The 20,303-nt window shown below is 37.4% G+C and overlaps 1 protein-coding gene across 2 annotated transcripts in view; it reads right to left on the bottom strand.

Moving 5' to 3' along the window:
• Positions 1–3,422: 3,422 nt before the first annotated feature.
• Positions 3,423–20,303, bottom strand: part of CXADR (CXADR cell adhesion molecule) — a 38,750-nt gene continuing 21,869 nt past the window's right edge. The window contains exons 4-8 of one of the 2 annotated variants that reach the window (XM_074858113.1): positions 19,880–20,035; positions 17,683–17,805; positions 17,204–17,342; positions 16,656–16,842; positions 3,423–4,003 (exon numbers count right to left, since the gene is read on the bottom strand). In XM_074858113.1, coding sequence (XP_074714214.1) covers positions 3,962–4,003; positions 16,656–16,842; positions 17,204–17,342; positions 17,683–17,805; positions 19,880–20,035 — 647 coding nt within the window. In that variant the 3' untranslated portion in view covers positions 3,423–3,961. Of the gene's footprint in view, positions 4,004–12,483; positions 16,843–17,203; positions 17,343–17,682; positions 17,806–19,879; positions 20,036–20,303 lie in introns of those variants that run through there. The other variant, XM_074858112.1, reaches the window with a different exon arrangement.

Here is a 20,303-nt window from a genome sequence, read left to right as displayed (position 1 = left end):
CTGGAGCAGGATGCTCTGGATACGTATGGAAGGTTCATGCATGTGGTCATCAACGGGATGCACACGCAACACAATGCAAGCTGTGCATCCTATTCAGACTAAAGGGTTTCTGAGCAGGATAGGAGGCTAAAGGTGCCTGGAAACATCTCTGTCAAAAGCTGAGGTGTGTCTGTAAGCCTTCCAGTACCTTCAACTTCACGTGGCAGCTGAGGATCACCATTTTTTGATGCAGAGAGAATTTGGGTAAGTGCATCTTTTTCACAGGATCACAGAAGAGCTGAAGTTGGAAAGCACCTCTAGAGTTTCCCCGGTCCAACCCCCTGCTCAGAGCAGGGCACTCAAGTGCCTTGAGCCCTTTTAGCACTGCTGCTGAAAGCAGTTTTCTGCCTTTTTCTTGTACTTTGATTTTGTTTCCACTTTCACGCTGCCTCCTTCCCCTGTTGTCAGCACAAATACTGGTGCAGCCACCTACTGAACTGAAATGATGAACACACCTGAGTTAAAACTAAACTATACCATATGTAAGTAATTTTAAACTATATCATGTCTCTGATGTGGCTCATGGCAGCTGCACCAATGCTTATGCTGACAAGATAGGAGGTAGCCCAAGGTCAGGAAAGAAAAGCCAAGAGCCAGACAGGATGGGCCAATTCTTTCTGTAGCGTGCTGAACTCTGTCATTCAAAACGCGTGTGCCAGAGTCATGGTTTGAGGTTTCTTAATTTTATGCAAATACCTACAATGATATAAATTCAGGCACGGATACAGCTGTAGCAATGTGAAATTGCCTTGCACTGGCATAGATTTTGTTGTTTCTGAAACTGTTGCAGCCATATGGCCTGTAGGGCAAAGTTTGAATCCAAATGAGCCCCTAGACCATGGGAAAGTTCATCTGGTGAACCACCTGGCTCGCCCTAAACCCTAGACAGCGTGCGAGACACCACCAAGGCAGTCTGAACCCACAAAACCAAGCTCAGTAACAGCTTGCAACATACAATTTCCAAAGCCTACATCAAACCTAAAGGTCTACATGACTGTAAGGCTTGGTAACCATGAAGATCATGCTGGTAAGCATGAGAATGAACACAGTGCTGCTCTTCAGACAACTGCAATTATAATGGCTTTTGGAGAAATGAAACTGAAGTGGTCTGAACTAAATGGAGTAAAGTATCAGCTCAATCTAACAAATCCAGCTTGATAGAACAAGATATTATGCATGGATGGTGGGAAAGCACTGCAAGATAGTTTATCTGTTTTGCAGCAAAGATGCAGGCTACTGAGTATAGGCAACGTTCAGGCTTTGTCTGACTCGCCAGGTCCAGGCGAGTTAGCTTGCATATAAAACATCAGATGAGATATTGTTGGGTGTGGGCAAGAGCACAGTTACCAAACAAGCACCTGCTTGAACTTTCCTGTGAAAATCAAGCCTTGGCAAGAAGTTGAGGTATGTGAAATGCACTACTTCTCATGTAATAGTATTGGCACAAGAGAGAGGGTGTTTTCCACCCACTGACCATGCATGACCAAGCTATTCTGTGTCTTAGATACAAAGGATAAACGGTTGAAAAATTCATCTACAATCAAATAAAAATGTCTCCTGACATGAACAATCAGTCCTAAACAGCCACCCGTTCACAATGAACTATACAGGCATGACCTCCAGGCTTCATTATTGTATCTTCCAAGCCTGAGAAAGATGGCAAAAAGCAGAGCAAGAGACAGACTCAATCTTCAGACTTTCTGTGTGGCCTCAGACAAGCTTTCAAACTTGTACCCTGCTTAGGCCACAACAACATAAAGTTAACTCCTATTGGTGACCTCACTGGGGTAGAATTCTGGACTAAATACCCAACACAGTACCTTTCAAAAGACTCGGTATTGGTATCTGGACATCTGGTAAGAACATGTGGATTAGCCAAGCAACTTATTAGATGACAAAGTAGCCATGCAGTTACTAGTTTCTTGAAGAACAATTAAATGCAAATTTCTTTGCAAAACAGACACACATTTAACTTCAATAACAGCATTTGTTACATACTACTTCTTTACTTAAAATATATACATATTAGAAATTAATTTAGGTAGGAATTTGAGTACAAAAACTAGTTTTTCACTTATTCCTTCAAGAACATACTTTGGTGCATCAAGTTTTCCAGATTTTTCTGCAAAAAAGAATTCTTTTTCAAAAGTCAGTTTTTAAACAAAACTATAAGCTTGTAAAGTAATTCCTGCCTTTCTCCTCCCTTCCTAAAACACCATCAATTAGGCACTTAGATGATGGTGATCATTGGGAGGGGGAGGGGGGAAGACACTTATTCGTCTTATATGGAGCACACTGGTGCAAAAAAGTTTAGTTATATCCATAACATACACTAAACAGGCAGTTGCTGCTTCTTGATCAGGCAACTTTCATACTGATCCCAATGGAATTTTACCCCGATTAATTACTTGCCAGATTCACTCACAGACAAGTTTAGGCAACATGGAGTCAAAGGAGAGAATGAGGAATGTAATGTTTTGGCATAAAAACAAGTGATTCTTAAAGGCAAAGTATCTTTTCTGTAATTGTAATATTGAACTTAAATTAGATCTGGAACGATTTTTTTTAATTGGCTACTTAAACCTGTGACATTTAGAAACCCTCCCCTCTTTCATTTTTCTCATGAAGATACTACTATTTTCTTAGACAGTTTTACTCGTTTTTTCATGGGCAGTGACAAAACCAATTATATGGATCTTTTGGACAAAAGCATCTGAATTTGAGTTTATTCTAGAATTAGCTGCGCTCCTCTGAAAAACAGAAGCAAAAATAATTTAATAAGTAACTTATTTTTTCAGCATTATAACCACCAGTTTCACCAATAGATTATACGGTTGCCTTCAGACCACAGCATAACAGATATCATTGGGTTAAGGTTTAAATTACGATCTACATATTTACAATAGTAAAAAACCAGCACATGCACATACACCCAGTATTTCTCAAGAGCACACAAGGATGTAGTTGATCAAAGACAGGTTTAAGTTTGCATATGCTCCCTGTTACTTCTTAAATGCTAAGGTGTCCTTCAGCGTGCTCTGATTTATGTGAACTGTGACAGATAACAAGTTATCAAAAATGCCCAAGTACCCACAGGGTACCAGACTCCGAGAATTAATTACTAAGCTCCCATCCCTGGCATCAGTCTACAGTGGTTTCATCCTTACATGGTTAGGTAGATTAATATTTTCATTATGAAATCAATACCCAAAGTCTCCATGCTGCAGGAGGCAACAAGGACCCGGTAACTAGCCTGGTTTAAAGAGTGTGCTCTTCTTCCCTCTGGTCTCCTGCAGGGTAAACTGGGGAGCAGAAGGAATGAGGCACTGTACAGACATGAATTACCACAACGCCTGCATTAACAGATTATGCTGAAGCATGTGTTAACTCTAACGTTCAAGTACATTTTATTAAGTGTTATAAAATATACACAATTTTATAATACAGCGCATTTCACACACACGGTTGTAAGACCTCATCGGTATCACTACAGCATTAAATAGATGATACACTTCCTATCAAATCAGTGGACCAGAAAAGTAGGAAAAAACAAAACTACTCTGTATCAGATTACAATCTCTTTCAATGCCCCACTGCTTAAGGCTATATTTCTACCACCTGAGTTGATTTTGTTAACGTCACAATTTTTTGAATCTCCATGGTGGGGGGGCAGAGAGGAGTGATTGTGCATGTTTTTCAAAGTATAGAACTAGCAAGAAAAATGTTGGTAGTCACTTTGTAAACTTTGCATTAAAAATACGTAAAAGAAAAAAATTTGGTACTTACAAAACCGAATACAGCCTACTTAACAATCTTGAATCTAAAGTGAGATCAAGTAAAAACCCAGCACTTCATTTCATAATGTACTTCAGTGTCACCATACTTGAAAGTCATGCAAAAAATGATGCCTGTTTCTTCATGTTTATACCACTGTTATGTCACCAATCTTGTGTGCGATGTCATACTATAAAAAGAAAGAATATCATTAATCTATATTAACAAGAGGCTAGATACTGTAACATACAGTAATTAAATGCACGATTCTAATCATCACCCAAGTTATGGTCATTAAGATTAGAGTTTATACCAGTGTCTTGCAGAAAAACAGTGCAGTGGTGTAGCAAATTGACTCCATTTATCAGTGGACTTCAGATGACTGTAAGCTTAACTTAGTAGCAAATTTTCAGTATCTTCACTTAGGTTATTTGAAAATCTTCGTGGATTTCCCAGCACATACCTACTGCCATCAATTCTTAAAGTATCTGTCAAAGTCTGCTTAGATGTCTCTCACCTCAGTTTCATACCAGTAACTTGAATTATCAAAGAACCACATATTTTTGTGGTGTACTGCTATAAACACTCAGTTTTCTCAAAGAATCCAGTGGCTCATCCCAATCTGCATACTTGGTTGTTTCACTGTTTCCTTAGAAGTCAGTTCTAGTTCCTTGACTACTGTTGTTGACTTTTTCTGGGGATACTCTTTTGCACAAGGATAGTAAAAAATAATTCTTTGTTACAGTTTTTTATCAGCTTTGTATTCTTTGCCTTAATATTCCAAGACTGATATTTCAAGAAAAATGGTAACTAAGCATTTTTGCTACCACTCCATGCTGCAAAACTGCCTTTTCTGTATGCTGCCTGTACTCAAACTCTGCTGGTAGTCACCAACATTAATTTTCCAAACATGATATTCTAACAGAAAACAACTCTTTCTAATTAATAATCCACAAATGTGTATGGCTACATTGCACTTATTGGAAGCATCTCATTTTCTTACTCCACCATTTCAGCTTATTACAGGGTTTTATATTATTATACCCATCCTCACCAATTTTTAAAACATGCCTCAATGCCACAATAGTTTCTCTGTAAGACCAGTAATTAAAAAAAACTGGCTCAGGCTACCTCTGTAACATCTTTCTTCCTCGCAAACTGTCACATTGCAATTAGAATTACACATCAAATAAACTTCCTGTTGCACATGACAGTAAACATAACTGAGTACCTTCACTAAACCTTGCTTGGAAGCATAACTCAACTGCTTGGCATTAAATCACGACATTTGCCTCTTTCTATTAAAAGCTATTATCTAGCAAGAGAATCTGTTTTACAGCTTCACTCTGGCTATTGTTTGCATACTTATAAGGAGTATTAAGAGCATATTAATTGGCACTGAACACTGAGGCAAGGTGTCCTTTCTGTCTGTATTCCTGTCTTTGCACCACAGCTAACACAACACTCCTATTTCTCACCTCTTGCACTAGTAGCTCTTGAACAGGTAACTAGGTAATAATTATTAAGTGTATGCCTTCTAAATAAAGATTAAGCTGCTCCCCACACAATTCATCCTATCTCACTCTATTGGAAAAGCTCAAAGAAAGAGAGCTCTTGCACACCAAAACACTTATAAAACCAGCTACTCCCAAGGATAAGGCAGGCGTGCGAGTAGGGGCTCACGTAACAAGGGCTCTCCATCACGCATGTCCTGTTCACTCCCTTTCATGAATGAGTCAAGAGACAATTAACATACCCTGCTTATGAAGAAAGAAGTCTGCTATATGGCACACAGAGACTAGCTGGGATGGGGTGAGAGCTTTTGATCCCCGAGTTGTTTGGAAAAGCAAAAGTTTTTAAAAATCAGATGCTTAAATGAGCTAGAAGGGAAAAAGGGAACAAATTCAACATAATCTGTTCTCCTTTGCCTGCACTGTCCTGATACTTTCAGTCTTGATTTTCTTCTTCTTTGCTTCTCATCTAAGCAAATCCCTACCAAAAAAAGGAAGTAAAGAAAAATGCAGTCTGGCAAGTGAACCCTAGCATGCAGCTAGATAAAAAATAAAAATAAAATAAAAAAATCCACCCACCAGTGTTGTAACTTATGAACAAGGTGTGGTAACTCTTTTGGATTTTGTAAGGAAAAGTATCAATTAATGAGAAACTGCTGTCTGCCCAGGTACTTGCACTCATAACCTTACTACATTTAAACTGGAAAAACAAGGGCCAGTCTAAAATACGATATATGGTGTATTTAGTTTAAATTGCCTAATTCCTAAACCAGAGACAAAGGAGTGAAATTGGTTAGGAACAAAAACTATGACAGAAAACATCAGTAAAAGGAATGACCCCCCACAAAACCATGTTCAATAGCAACACACTATACTCAGAAAAAACTGTCTAAAAATCCATCCTGCTTCAGTGGTGAAATAAATCCAGCAATCGGAAATAAAAAGGTGGTATATAATAGAAAGAAGGTCAGCCACCAATATAAGTGGGAAGCTGGAGGCAGAAGAAAGTTGTATAAAAAGCCAAACACAAAGAGCAATTTGTTGCTGACAGGGCCAATGCAATGATGACAAGAAGGATCTTTACATCTCCCTATGTACCTCAGCCTGGCAGTGTAAGTATCCCTCGCTAGATACCTCCAACATCAGTGTTGATGAAGTACTCAACACATCTTGATTCTGTATTTGCAAAATAAATAGGATGATCTACCTTATCCTGAGAATACTTTCCAATACACTAGTAAGTGAGCAGCAGGGAAAAGGGTGGTGAGGGAGTGTCAAGTGATCCAGCTTGCGTGAAAAGGGGCACCAGCTCAGGCAAATACTCTCTCCTATGTGCTGTGGAGTGGAAAGAGAGAAGCCACCTCCTTCCAAGGTGATGTCAAGCAGGCATCCAAGCTGGGATCTCTGACAAAGCCTCCAGAGGAAACACGTTTCCCCTTGCATCAGCAATGGGCCTTGGGGGATCTTTCACCCTCAAGAAGCTGTCTAATGAGATCTGCCCTACTATTATTTTTACTACAACTTGGAATACCCAGGTAGCACTAGAAGTACTGGAAGAGTGACTATTGTCAGGACAGAATTAAGCAACAGCAAACAGCAGAGGACAGAGACAACCACAGATGTTCTGACCAAGATAACTATCTTTAAACATATTTTAAAATCATCTGTGACTATGAAAGAAGTGAAAATAAGCACTAGAGGGGCAGCTCTGATGAAGACTGAGAAGACTCATCAAGGATAGCGTTTGAAAAATAAACAGTGCGATGGGAAATTCTAGTTCCAAAAGTCTCTAAAGTCAACAGAACTACCTCCATTCTAACAGATGTAGAAGCCAAGGAATAAGAAGATATCAACATAAAAAAAAAGTCACATAGCTAAGTCATGACAGAGCCAGGACATCAACCCTAATCCTTCACTTTGTTAATCAGATGCCCTTGCCTTGGGATTCTTTTATTATTGTTATTACTGCAGGAGAGTGAGCTTCTGTTAGCCACGCTGAGCATTAAGGATGTCCTAAGCTTCCTTGCGCATTCAGTAATTTCCCCTCCATGTACGAACCGTAAAGCCAGCAGCAAGTTAACTAGTTAATTCAGTTGGCACAGACATGGGATGTTGTCAGAATAAAATTCTCACGTGTAATATAATGACCCAATTTTCACTGTCAGTTGGATACCCCACTCAGAGTGCTGATTAAAATCCTAGCTTACCCAGGTAACACCAGGGGCAGGGAAATTATGCTAATTTAGGCAACAAAAAGGACTGTTGAGCATACAGGCTTTAACACTTCTTCCAGCTCTTTCATCTAGGAATAAAGGATTTTAGCGGTTTGTCTGAGATTCCTGCCTGCCCACCCAGTTCATGCACTATTAAAAAAAAAAAAAAAAAAAAATCACATTGATATACATATATTTAAATAATACACCTAAAATACTTCAAGTAGAAACATAACCTTGATTTTAAAAACATGTAATTGCTGTTTAGAACTTTGATGCCTTTCAAGTATGCAAGTCTAGCATGATCAGAACTGTATGTTATCTGCACAAGAATCACAATTTTCATTGTCTTACTCCTAAAAGAAAACCAACAGATAAAATTACAATGTGTCTGAGGAATTTTTTTCTTGAATAAGATGCGAATGAAGAAACATTGTTGGTGACCTTAACTTCAGTCTGAGGAAAACAGACTAACTCTAAACTCTGGTTCATACTAGTCAACCATCCTTCAGTTACACTTTTTTTTTGGTAAATAAAAGGGATGCAGAAGTATATATTTCTAGCCTAGCAATAGCGTGTGTAAAGGTAATATAGTGTTTCTCACCACAACCGTTAAAACCTATCAAAAATTACAGTCATATCTCAGCTGTACATTTCCTTTAATGATCTCTGCACAGTTTACAGCTTTTTGTCAGAGCTTATACAGAAAAACATCTTTACTGATGTAGATTACAATAACCCTTTTCTTACCTAAATTATTTTCCTGAGTAAAGAATAATAAAATAACTTCCTGGCACCTAAGAAGGTTATTTTGCTTTCCGTTGGAAAACATAACATTTCTTAGCAAGTCACTGCAAACCATCACAGAGCCGTAGGGTCACGTTTAGCTGCAGAGAGGATGGGATGCAGGGTGCCTGAGTGTCAGCCACAAGAGAGAGTTCAGTATTCCCAAACACAAGATTTATTACTTTGTTTCAATACAAAGCACTCATATTTAGCCATAAAATGTTTTTTTCCAAGTGGGCTGGAGACCGTATGGGAGACCACAGCATTTTTTTTTTTTTTTTTTGAAGTTCTGTGTTTTAAACACAGTGAGTTTTCCCATCTTGAATAGGGATACAAGGTAATTAAACAGGTTACGTAAAGAGGTCACTCAAACCACAACTGAAGTCTGAAGTGAGAGAAAGATACTGCAATTCCTAAGCAATTTCATATTGAATTAGAGAATACAATGATGAAATCAGGGCAAGACCAAACAGTTCATTTGAAACTGTGTCCTTTTAGTAAGTTGTAATTTTTCTTGTATACCAACAAGAAACAGGGAATATATTAAAACAGAATAATTGCAAGCTTTATTTTGTATTTTACAGCCCTTACAGCAGAGATGAACTGTTGCTGGTCTTGACAGTTACAGGATTGGAAGTGACATGGAAGGGCATTTTATTTATCCAGATAAGAAGTTCAGTGCTAGCAGCCAAAACATAAGCCTTTTGACATGTTCCACAAACCACCAGCTGTGCCCCAGAGTTGGCATCTTCATCAGCAGTCACAAGCAATTCAATACTTTTACGTATTACCACCAGTTGCCTTTATTTCTGGTCTAAGGGTATCAAGCTTCCCTCCCATCTGAGCTATTCTACTGGTAAATGGAAATCTTAAGTTGATCTCCTACAGTTAAGTAAGGCACAGAGCAAGCGTTTTGACTTTGGCAAATGTTTCTTAGAAACACTATCCTTTCAGATGACTAGTGAGTCATCTGTGAGTTGCTGATGATGATGCTTGCAATCAGAGACCTTGAACACCGAGACAGATGCTCTGCTGCATGCTAACTTCCATGAAATTTGACTAATCTTAACTGCTGTTTCACAAGTAAAATATTACCAAGTGATACAAAATAGGGAGATTCCGATTCCTGTATGGGATAATAGTTTAACTTACAAATCACAGAGCAGGCCAAATCATAAGCTATGAAAGTGTGTTACTTCACTTGTACAGAAGTAACTGGCCAGAAGAAACAAAATCTCAAGTTTCTTTCCTATTCACACAGAACATAAATTGAAAAATTGACATAATTGGAGGCTATTATACTAATGGTACTAAATTACTTTTACAGCTCTTTGTCATCTGATTTACTATTCCTTGATACCACACTCTGAATGAGTTGCTACCAGAGCACCAAGAAGCTGTGCTGTGACCGTTTGCCCTGTCTGGGGTGTGCCAGAGACTCTAGTCTACAGTTCCCCTTCTGAGTGTTTCTTCATACAGTATTGTTAGTAATAATATAGCCAAAAAACATCACATGCAGAAATTATGCATGGTAGGAAGAGTACAAGACTCTGCAGTTTAAGTAATGAAGATACACTGGCTATGGGCACTGGCTATTGCTCTAAATGCAAAAAGGTTCTACAGACTGTCTGAAAACCCCTAAATCAGATGCTGCTGGAAACCAGAGCAGGGAAAGGCTTCAAGAAGTTCGACAGTTCATTTGTGCTTCCAGAATTCAGATCCCCCCTACAAAACTCCCTACAAACTGATCAGACTTGCTGCTTTCCTCTCCCCATTTTGCAACTAGGAAAAATACTCCAGAAAGAGAGTCCAATGCCCTTCAGGTACAGCACTCAACTTTCATCCTGCCTGCCTGCAGCTCACAGAACCACAGCATCCAGCCCTGAGAAGTGGGACGACTGTCATAGCATCACACAGCTTTCTGTGCTTCCCAGCGGACATACTGCCTCCAGAGGTTTTTTCCCCCTCAAGAAAAAATTAGATTACTGAAGGTAAAATGATGTGCTTTCACATGTTAACGTCTATTCTAATAGTGCCATGTTTTAAAGTTGTTACATAATCAAGTTGTGTAACCAACACACTCAACTTCTTTATAAAGCTACTCCCCCTTCCCGTCATCTAGCAACCCTGGCATCATACAAGATTCCTGTATGAGTTGCACAACTTTCTTAATGCTTCCTGAATAATATGGTAGAATTTTCCTTCATCTGTTTTTTTTAGATAGCACTGACCAAAGGAAGTTTCAGTGACTGTGCTAATCCACTAAAAAACAAGATGCAGCTAGCAAGCTACTGCCACTAAATACTATTGACTTTGCATATTCAAAGCAACCTGACCAGTACTCAACAACTGAATGCTGAAGTCTTCAAAACTCTAACTTATGAGGGTGACACTAACACTGATTACAATGTGAAAATCAAAGGATCCTTAAAGGATCCCTATTTTCAGAAACTTGACTTTGAATGGAAGTCAGAATCAGGGACAACGCAATCTTCCAGGCCAGCTTTCTGCCAGAGTGGTTATTTTATAAAATTAAAGGTTCATATTCTTCTCCTGAGAGCTGAGCCTGTACCATCCTGCAAAAAGCCTAAAGCAAGTTAAAAAAGCAACAGAATCATTGTAACTCAAGTACACACATTATTTTTAGATTAAGATGCAAGTCTTCATGTTCTGAGTGATCACCTACAGTCATCCCACAAGTAAAAGGTAATTTTAGAATAAGCTGAGACCTGGACAGGTAGACAACATTCATAGCTTCTTTCACTCTACTCTTGCTTTTGTTCCTTGATCAGCTATTTTCTTCACAAGCTCTTTTAATTTTGTTTTATGGATTTTACACACAAGAAAGCAAGGCTGAGTCGCTGTCATTAACTGTTTTCTAAAACAGTCTAATAATTAATTGCCTATCAGCATTATCATAGAGCTTGAACAAACCCAAGCTTCTCCAACTAAGAATTGAATTTGAAATAATAAGCTCAAAGTACATAGTTCAGAGAAAAAAAGCAGGAAGACAGACCTTTTGAGAAACTTTATCCAAGGTATTGTCTAACACGTTCATTAGAACCGCAAAGATTTTGTAGAACTATCACATGATGAGTGCCCTCTATTCTTTCAGGACACTCTCAGGAAAGCTCTAGCTGCTTTGCTGGAATTCCCAGAGACAAGCTGGAGGTACCCAGCTTCTTTGATTCACAATCATCTCATCTCCAAATAAAAGACCTGGGGCAGCTGAGGCATGCAAGTGACATTTGTGACAAAACTACCACCTCAGGAAAGGATGAAAGTCTTGAACTTAAGTCATGACATTAAGATTAAAAGGGTGTAGAAAGGTTTCTTAGAGCTCTAGAAATAAGAGACAAATCAGAACCTTCATTTTTATTAGCTTTCCTTCTGTATTTAATTTGAAATAGAAAAAAATTCCTAAAGGGTGTTCCACCAGTACTCCATTTAACTTCATATGCTTGTGCACACATGTATCAAACAGTCTTTTAATATATACACAAAGAAATGACTGCAACATCTAGCATGGCACAAGTACACATTAACATATGAAGATTGGCATACATTATAAAATACAAATATAGGCATAAAACATGAACAAATGTAAGCTAATCAGGCTTCCACTGATATAAGCACAACGCAAGCCATTAATGCAGAGCCCATGCCAGACTTTGTTTCCTAAAACCAAGTACATGCCCAGGATGACACTGAAGAAATTGCATTAATCTTAGGTAAAATTACAAGGACAGTAATCAGTTGGTTTGCAAGGCCAAGGGGTGGGGCGTATCCCAAGTCACCTCCATTTGAATCAAAAATATGCACTTTAACTGACAATATAAACCCAAGCATTTTATCAACATGCTTTGAGTGCTGTAAACCTCCTTGTTTGAATTTTAAAAGACAAGAATTTATCAGCTTCAGGAATTTTTGGTTCTACCTAAAATATTGAGGGATGAAATTTAATCTAAAGTTCCTTTCCAGCCTCATGTTTCAGAATAACTGTTGAGATCACTCCGGCATGTTTTTGAAATTGATCGCTACATCTGTGTATCTACAATTTGAAACCACAAATAAGTGCATGTTTTAAAATACCTAAAGTTTTACTTCTCTTAGAAATTAACGGGGGGGAAAAGCAAGAAATACAATTATTAATGCCAGCGTGGTATACACAGCCATATTTATTAGTTCACTTCCAATTACATAAAGAGAAAGCTGAAGCCATATACAAGTGCTGCTTTAAAATAAAGACAGACTACTGTTTTCTCCAACAGTTTTATTTCAAAAAGTACACAAGTCTGTCATGGAACTACAGCATTTTAAAATTTTGGACTTTGTTTTTACAAATTCACTCACAATACTTGTGTTTTAAAATACCATTCCCCCAAAAGCGTGAATATAAAACCTCAAACTGAAATTTGTATCAATATTCAAGTCCATGCTTTGTGCATGAGAAGTGTAACATAACATTTTGGATTCCAGGAAATATTATTGCTCCAATTTCAATTGAGCTGTGCCTCAATGCTAGAGGACTGATAACCAAAGTGTCCCATAAAGCACCTATCAAGTGTATAAAACAAGGTTTAAGTGTCACAAATAGTATTATGTCAACTGGAACAAAAATCTAAAGTGATCCAGAATATACACTACTAAGAACAAAACCAAAAACTTATCATGGAAACCAGTAATATACAATATTCAGCATTACAGAAAAAACTTGCAATTAAGAAGTCTTACTTGTACTATTAAGCAGGAAGCATACACCTAATATGAATGCGACTATCAGAGTTGATAAAGATGTATGCATTGTACATTTCTTTCAAAAGTCATGTTTTACCCCTCCAACAAGGCATTTCTGTGCACTACACAGTTTTGGAAGAAGTATTCATTTTTAGGTAAGGAAGTTTCACACAAATACCTTTAAATATCTATTTCAGAAAGTTTATGAAAACACCTGTAATGTATGGACAAGTGTTACGTAACCTCTACAGTATTACAAGTCTAACACTTTATTCACACCATGCTAAAATTGAGGGTTTTCTTCTATATATATATAGTAGTCCTCAACAGGCAAGTTTACAGTCAGGACATGAACTAGAGGTTTTTTGAGTTCACTTAAGAGTATTTACATAATGGTACCACCCCCCCCCCCCCCCTTTTTTTTTTTAATAAAATGAGACATTAAAAATGCCACCTTCTAACTGGTATATCAGCTGCCATTACTTCCTAAAAGAGTTCTGTTAGAGTTATCTGTAAGATGGGACACCTCACGTGTTTAACCAGTTCATCTCCTACACAGCTAGAAATCATTGCTAAACTATAGTAGCTGCTTTTGAGAATCATAAACCCGGTGTAAGTGAACAATCTATTGAAAAAAGAAATAATTTATAATAGCAGTATTATGTTTTCATAGTAGTGTTGTATCCATTTAAAAAGGCATGATGATAGCAACTTGAGGCAAAGTTCACCCCAAGTCAGAGGTTCTTTATTTCAGATAAGGACTATGTCAGATTCTATTTCTTTTATTTTCCATGCAATTACATAAATAGACAGACACTGTCAAGGCTGCTAAGCCCAACAGCTAGGGTCTGAGGGCATGTCATGCCATCCTTCTGTCCATTTATTATTTTGTATTAGCTGAGAGAGCATTAAGCATGTGTAAACTCTGCTCTGTATGCTTTAGTGAATAGGTTTCTGTTCTTGAGTGTCCTAGGGCTTACCTGACTAAGTACAGGGTCTCAGGCCAAACAAACAAACAAAAAAAACCCAAAAAACACGAACAAAACCCACAAACCACATCTAATCTCACATATGTCCACAGGTGACTAAGAACCAAATTCAGTAGGTTTGTTGCCTGGTTGCTTAGGTTTATAGCTATCTCAGTCTGTGATTCAGTTTAGTTTTGAATTCAACTTGTATTTATAATAACTATACCCTTTTAATTAAGGAAGGCCTTAGTTTCAAGGTAAACAATCAGTGTATGATTAAAATCTAGGAAGTCTCTTCTATCACAATAATTGGATGCAAGAAGATGTCTTCTCATCTATTGCTCTTCATAAGCATATGTTTGGCACAGTTAACTAAACCTATTATTTACCACACAAGTCAATCATCCATCTCATTGGTACAACTGAACAGTTTTCAGTAATATCAACACTTAGATCATAATTAGCAATTGAAGGAGTAGCTGACATTTTGAAATACAGAACAATACAGAGAGAGACACCGAAGTCACATCCAAAAATAGGCATGAAGAGGTATAAATAGTACATAAGAATCAAGAAATCAGATCACAGTGTCATGTTTTCAGAACTGTACCATCATCTAAGCACCTGTTTGAACAGTAAGTTTAGGCACCAGAAATTTCATAAAAACAGAAGTTACAATCAGGCAGAGTTTATTGACAAGGCACACATGAAAGATAAAAAAATCTGATCTCTAACAGTATCAGTTTACAATCTAAAAAAGTCCCAAAATATGTAAAACTGTAAGTCTAGAACACTTAATAGCCATTCAAGTTTCTAAATTCAGTATGAAGGGTATGTTCTTTACATTAATAGTGCCAGCCAAAAATTGTGCACCTAACTACATATAGGACAAGCATTTAGTAGTAAGCCAAAGAATTTATCACAGATCTATAAGCAGCTACAAAAAAGCAGACACTAAACCTAGAACTTTGGGGAAATGTTGTCTCTCACACTGTTGCTACATACAAATAATCCTAACATTTTTCAACAGGCTATTCAGATATTTCCTTCATCAACAGCAGTGCCACGTACTATACGCCTTTAGAGTTTTCCAAAATACCTTGCAGTTTAACATCTATAGCTAGAATAAACTGATGGGACTCCCCTCCTCCCATCCCCCCAAGCACAGGATGAAGAAGTAGAAAATAGGAAGGAAGAAAAAAAAATTACACAAAGATTCAAACTGCACTAAGCTTTAAATCCAGCTTCCACAGGTATCAGTCATCAGACGATATCAAAAGTCCTTAAGTATGTGTGAAAGTAAGATAAGGAATTGTTCTGTCCTTTCTCTAATGCCTTAAGTTTACAAAACTGGGAAAAAGGGTTTTTTGAATCTTGAAACAGGAGATTTGTATCAACAATTCTTTCCTCTCAGATTCTGACTGCATGAAACTCTTACTCTTAAAAGTCTAAAGTCTGTTCATGATATTTTGGGCTATTGGAAGTGGCAAGAAGAAATGAGCTTTACACTCCTTGCAAATTCACACAAAGATATTAGCATCTTAAGTAAAGGCTAACTACTGCTTACACGTATATGGAAAAGATGTTTCCACAATGACATTAGCGCAAGAGGACAGATATCAAATACCAATTACTTAACAGCTTTCATTAAAACCCCATGGAGCTTCTAGGTAATCGGTTTGGAAAAAGTAAGAGCGCTTCCTTAGAATCTAAACAGGCTTTGGAAAATGCAAGGTACAATTAACTTAAAACCTGTATAAAGATATACATGTTCATTCTTACTGTGACAGTAACAGTTGATCTATAGATTTTAAAGCATAGACACCACTACCAACAACCTGATAGGACCTCTTGCATAAGATAAGTATGAAGTTATCTGACACTACTAGATCTTGTTATTACAGAAAAATTCATGTTTCAAAGAGCTTGCAAAGTCTCCTGTCATGTTTCCACTCACTGAAATTTTAAATTCAGAATAGATTAATTAAATTAATTGAACCAAATAAGTGGTAGTCCCTGAAACAAGAGCTCAATAGTGCTCCAAAACAAACATTACCAGGTCAAAGAACTGCATAAATACTCAGTTTGTACAGAATTCAAAGTCATCCTCAGTATTTCAGCCCCCTGCAACTATATCAGACAGTGGCCAAGTTCAAATATTTCTGTTATTCCAAAATTGAGGATAAAGTTTCAGGAACTCTGAGAAACTTCATGGTCTACACGTGAAATGCTTTTGTTACTTCTCACTTGTGTCTCACTGTAACATATTCAGAACTGCACATTAGCTGACAGTCTCTCTTCAGCAACCTACCAGAGGTCCAAATACCTTCAGTGTCCAATATTTAGTTAGGAACTTCAATGCTTTTAGCAAATAGTTCAACTGTCAAGTTTAAAATTAAAAGTGAGAATTGGTGGCTTTTCAAACTAAATTGTTCATTTTCTTCAAGGAAATTGCATGCCATTGCTTAAATGAGGGATGGAACACAGTAGTTTTCTCTAATACTTACAATGAACACTTAAAAAACAGCATTTAAATTAATAATATTTTATACTATGGAGCCATCTTTGCTTTGTGCTGGAATCATCACAGGAACAGCTCCCATTCTACTTAAATTAGGTGCAGCTACCTTTGAAGGTGCAAAGGGTGGGTTTTGACCAGGAGTACGTTCAAAGTCTTCACTTGGGACTTGGCTATACGGAGTTTTGGTATATCCTTCCATATTTGAGGGAGACATTGAACCCAGAGAAGAACGATTGCTGCCTATGTAGCTGCGTGCTGTTGAACTGCGACTTTTTGGAGGTGGAACATCTTCTCTGAAATAAACAAAAAAAAACCCCAGTTGCAGAACAAGAGTCCAGTCACTATTACTATGTGGGAGTTTCAAAACAAATTTTCATTTTGTTTCTTTATTCTGACATAGTAGACAAAAGAGGCTCACATATTACATTAAGTTTAAAAAATTTCAAGTATTCATTGCCTTTAAAATCTTTACCAAAATTAGACATAACTACCTACGCCATATTCAACACAAAGTTCTGACAAGCTGTTAGTATGTTAATAAGATTTCCAGATTAAGACAGAAATCTTAACTGTTAAGTATCTTACTTGCAGAAATACACATTTAAAAGTTAATCTTCAAATAATACTGCTCAGAAACTAGAGATATGTTGTTACCTGATATCATGATGTACTTCTTTCTCATACTTCTTCTCTCTATGCTTCTTACAGCAACAGAAGACAAGAAAAGCCAGTATACAAAGACCCAGGAGAGTTCCTACAATAGCTCCAGCAATTATACCAGCTGTATTTATAGCTAGAATAGATAAATAATAATACTGTTTGTTAAGTGTCAAATTTATATAACCAACTTCTTTTCTCTTAATATTAAAAACAATATGTTTCCACGTGATCCCGGTTAATAGTATATCACTGAATCATAGAGGGTATGCTTCAATCACAAGCATTTAAAACAGTAATAAGAGCTACAGCTTTCTGCATAAAAAGCAACATTTTGGGAAGTAAAGACTTGAAGGGGCAACCATCAGTTACACAACAGGGTTGGGTTTTTTAAACCTTCTAGGAATTTAGAAAAACAAGATTATTCAGTTTTAATACACAAACCACTATGAGACCGTTACACAGCAAACACTTACGAGGGGTGACATTCAGCTCAACAGAACATTCATCTGTGCCAACTCTGTTCGAGGCAACACAATTGTATGTACCAGAATAGTCTTGAGAGGCATTTTTCAAGAGAAGTTCGCCTGTATTTTTATCTACAAACAACAAAAGGTAATGGTTTATCATTCTCCAAAGTTTAATTCCATATTCAATACTACAGAATGATTAATCCAGCACATAGATGAAATCTTAACTAAAAAAATGCTGTATTAAAAATACCCAAATAAAACCAAAATTCTACCATGCTGCAACACACTATTACTTGTAAAAGTCTTTTACCTTGTTAGAAATTTATTCCACAGCTTTTAACTTTAATATTAAGCCAACAGACTAATTGCTTTGTCAACGGATAGGAACAGATGCTTAAAATTACCAGTTCTCTCATCCTAACATAGAATTCTAAGATACAAAAGATTAACTGCATTCCGGAAGTACTTCCTTCTCTTCTTTCTGTCTAAACCGATTCTACACAACCAGCTCAGATGTCTGCAGAACCCACGTCTCGACATGAGGTGGATCTAACCTGAACACTGCACTCCAATGGGGGACCACTTAAGTCTAGCTATGCTGACAGAGTAGGACACAATCAGTGAAAAAATCAGAGTATTTCCCCAGGGCTTTCAAAGCCATGAACAGCTACCTTTGATTCTACTATATGAACTCCAATTGGCTCACATGCTTTAATTGCCCATCGATTTGCCATCAGCACAGCAAGAGACTACATCACAGGAACAAAGCACCACACAAATACTTAGCTATTCCTGCTGAAGAAGTTTGGTAGTGTCTAGATTCTTGAGAACATGTTCAGTGTCCCCAAACCTACATTCACAAGCCCAAAACAAACATTGTTTTATCGAGTTACATGCCACTTTTGCATAATTTCTCACTCATTCTTGCCCAGCACTGATATTGCCAACTGATATTTTTGTTACCATAAGACAAATTTGGGATGTGGAGTAAGAAGGGGGATAATAACAGAAGCTTAAGTTCTTGAGCGGTCGAGAGAAGGCCATGAAGTGATCAACTGTTCACTGTCAAAACAAGAAATAAGAGACTTCAAACAGCACTACCAGGAGGCAAGTTCGAAATGACGAACAGTATGAGGTTCTTCATATGTAGCTGATGTTTAGAGAACCGTGTTCTAAGATATTACAGATTCTAATAGACTACAGAGCTTAAAGGGAACTGAAGAAGTTCACAGAAGTCAGTTTTTGTTTGTTTTAAATCAGTTAAACTGAAGCCACAATTGAGTTTCCTGAGATATAAATTAAGGGAGGATAGGAGACGCCTATTAGGAAGAATCACACAACTTATTTTCTCTCCCCTAGACATCCACTTTGGCTACTCTTAGACACATGCTACTACTTTGTCCTCTGTGTCCTACACAGCCTGAGTTAAAATATCTCTATTTGTAAGCAGTCTTAAACTGCTTCATCTGCAAGAAAAACTCACCATCTCAAGGTTTAAGGTTTTCATAACTACAAAGATGATTCCAAAAAATATTCCAGAATAACTTTCACAAAGACAAAACTCACAAATTAACCTTCCACAATGAAATTCTCACAATAAAAATGCAATACGACCACTATAATTATTTGGAATCCATCAAAATTCAGAATACATAAAACTCTCTTCTGTATGTCTGCTCTTGTAAGAGGGTAAGTCTTCTCTTCTCCGTTACTCTCGACAACTTTTCTTCTAAAGACATGTACCCCTTTTTAAGCAAGAAGTTCTGTCACTTGATCAGGAATTGAATACCTCAGTTCAATCTCTAATAAAATTCAAGCTTTTTTCTCCATTTCCCTGAAGGCAGCTCTAATCACTAGCCTAGATTCTGTTCCGAGTCTTCCCTACTGTCCACTTGAGCACAAAAGCAGCCAACATCAGCAAGCAAGAGAACTCACAACACTCAGGCACAGATGAGCATGATTCTGCTGAATAATAGTAAGAATCCCAACTCAAAGCTTGAAACATTTCCCAGTATGAATTAAAAAAAATAAAAACCAACTTGTTTCAAAGTCAGTTTTATTACCCAGTGAGAGGGCAGAAGTAACATTTGTCCTGACTACTCTATACTAAGCATGAGATGCTCAAAAGTGAAGATAAGCCAAAAATACGAATGCAGTCTTTCTTAAATATTTCAGAGTAATAAGTAAAGTTTGACAGTACTCAGCACGGAAGTGGCAGGAAGTTCCTGTGTGCCAGATACTCTCCTCCAGTCATAAGACAAAAGTGGGGATCCTTCTTGTGATGCACATTTCAAGGTGACATCTTTTCCAATCTCCTGTGATCCTTCAATGGAACATTTAGTTCTTGCTGGCTTTACTAATAAACAAAGTATCATTGAATTAATAACAGTCACAATCAAAATGCTTACTACTTGTGTTCTAGTAGGTCAGTCCAGTTTGTTAAAGACAAAGCTTGTGCAACAAACCATTTCTTCTATGCGTGGAAAGATTTTCTATGAAATACAAGCCAGGTGTAGAATTTTTAAAAATGCTCATTGTTCTGAATATTATTCCTTTCATCCCCCAGAATGTAATTATGTCCGCCCCTCCCAAAGCTTCAATAATGGATGCATCACCATAGATTC

This window comes from Strix uralensis, chromosome 2 (assembly GCF_047716275.1).
Source record: "Strix uralensis isolate ZFMK-TIS-50842 chromosome 2, bStrUra1, whole genome shotgun sequence".
NCBI lineage: Eukaryota > Metazoa > Chordata > Aves > Strigiformes > Strigidae > Strix > Strix uralensis.
Note: the sequence above shows the minus strand (reverse complement) of the source record. Positions and strands in the feature narration are given on the sequence as shown.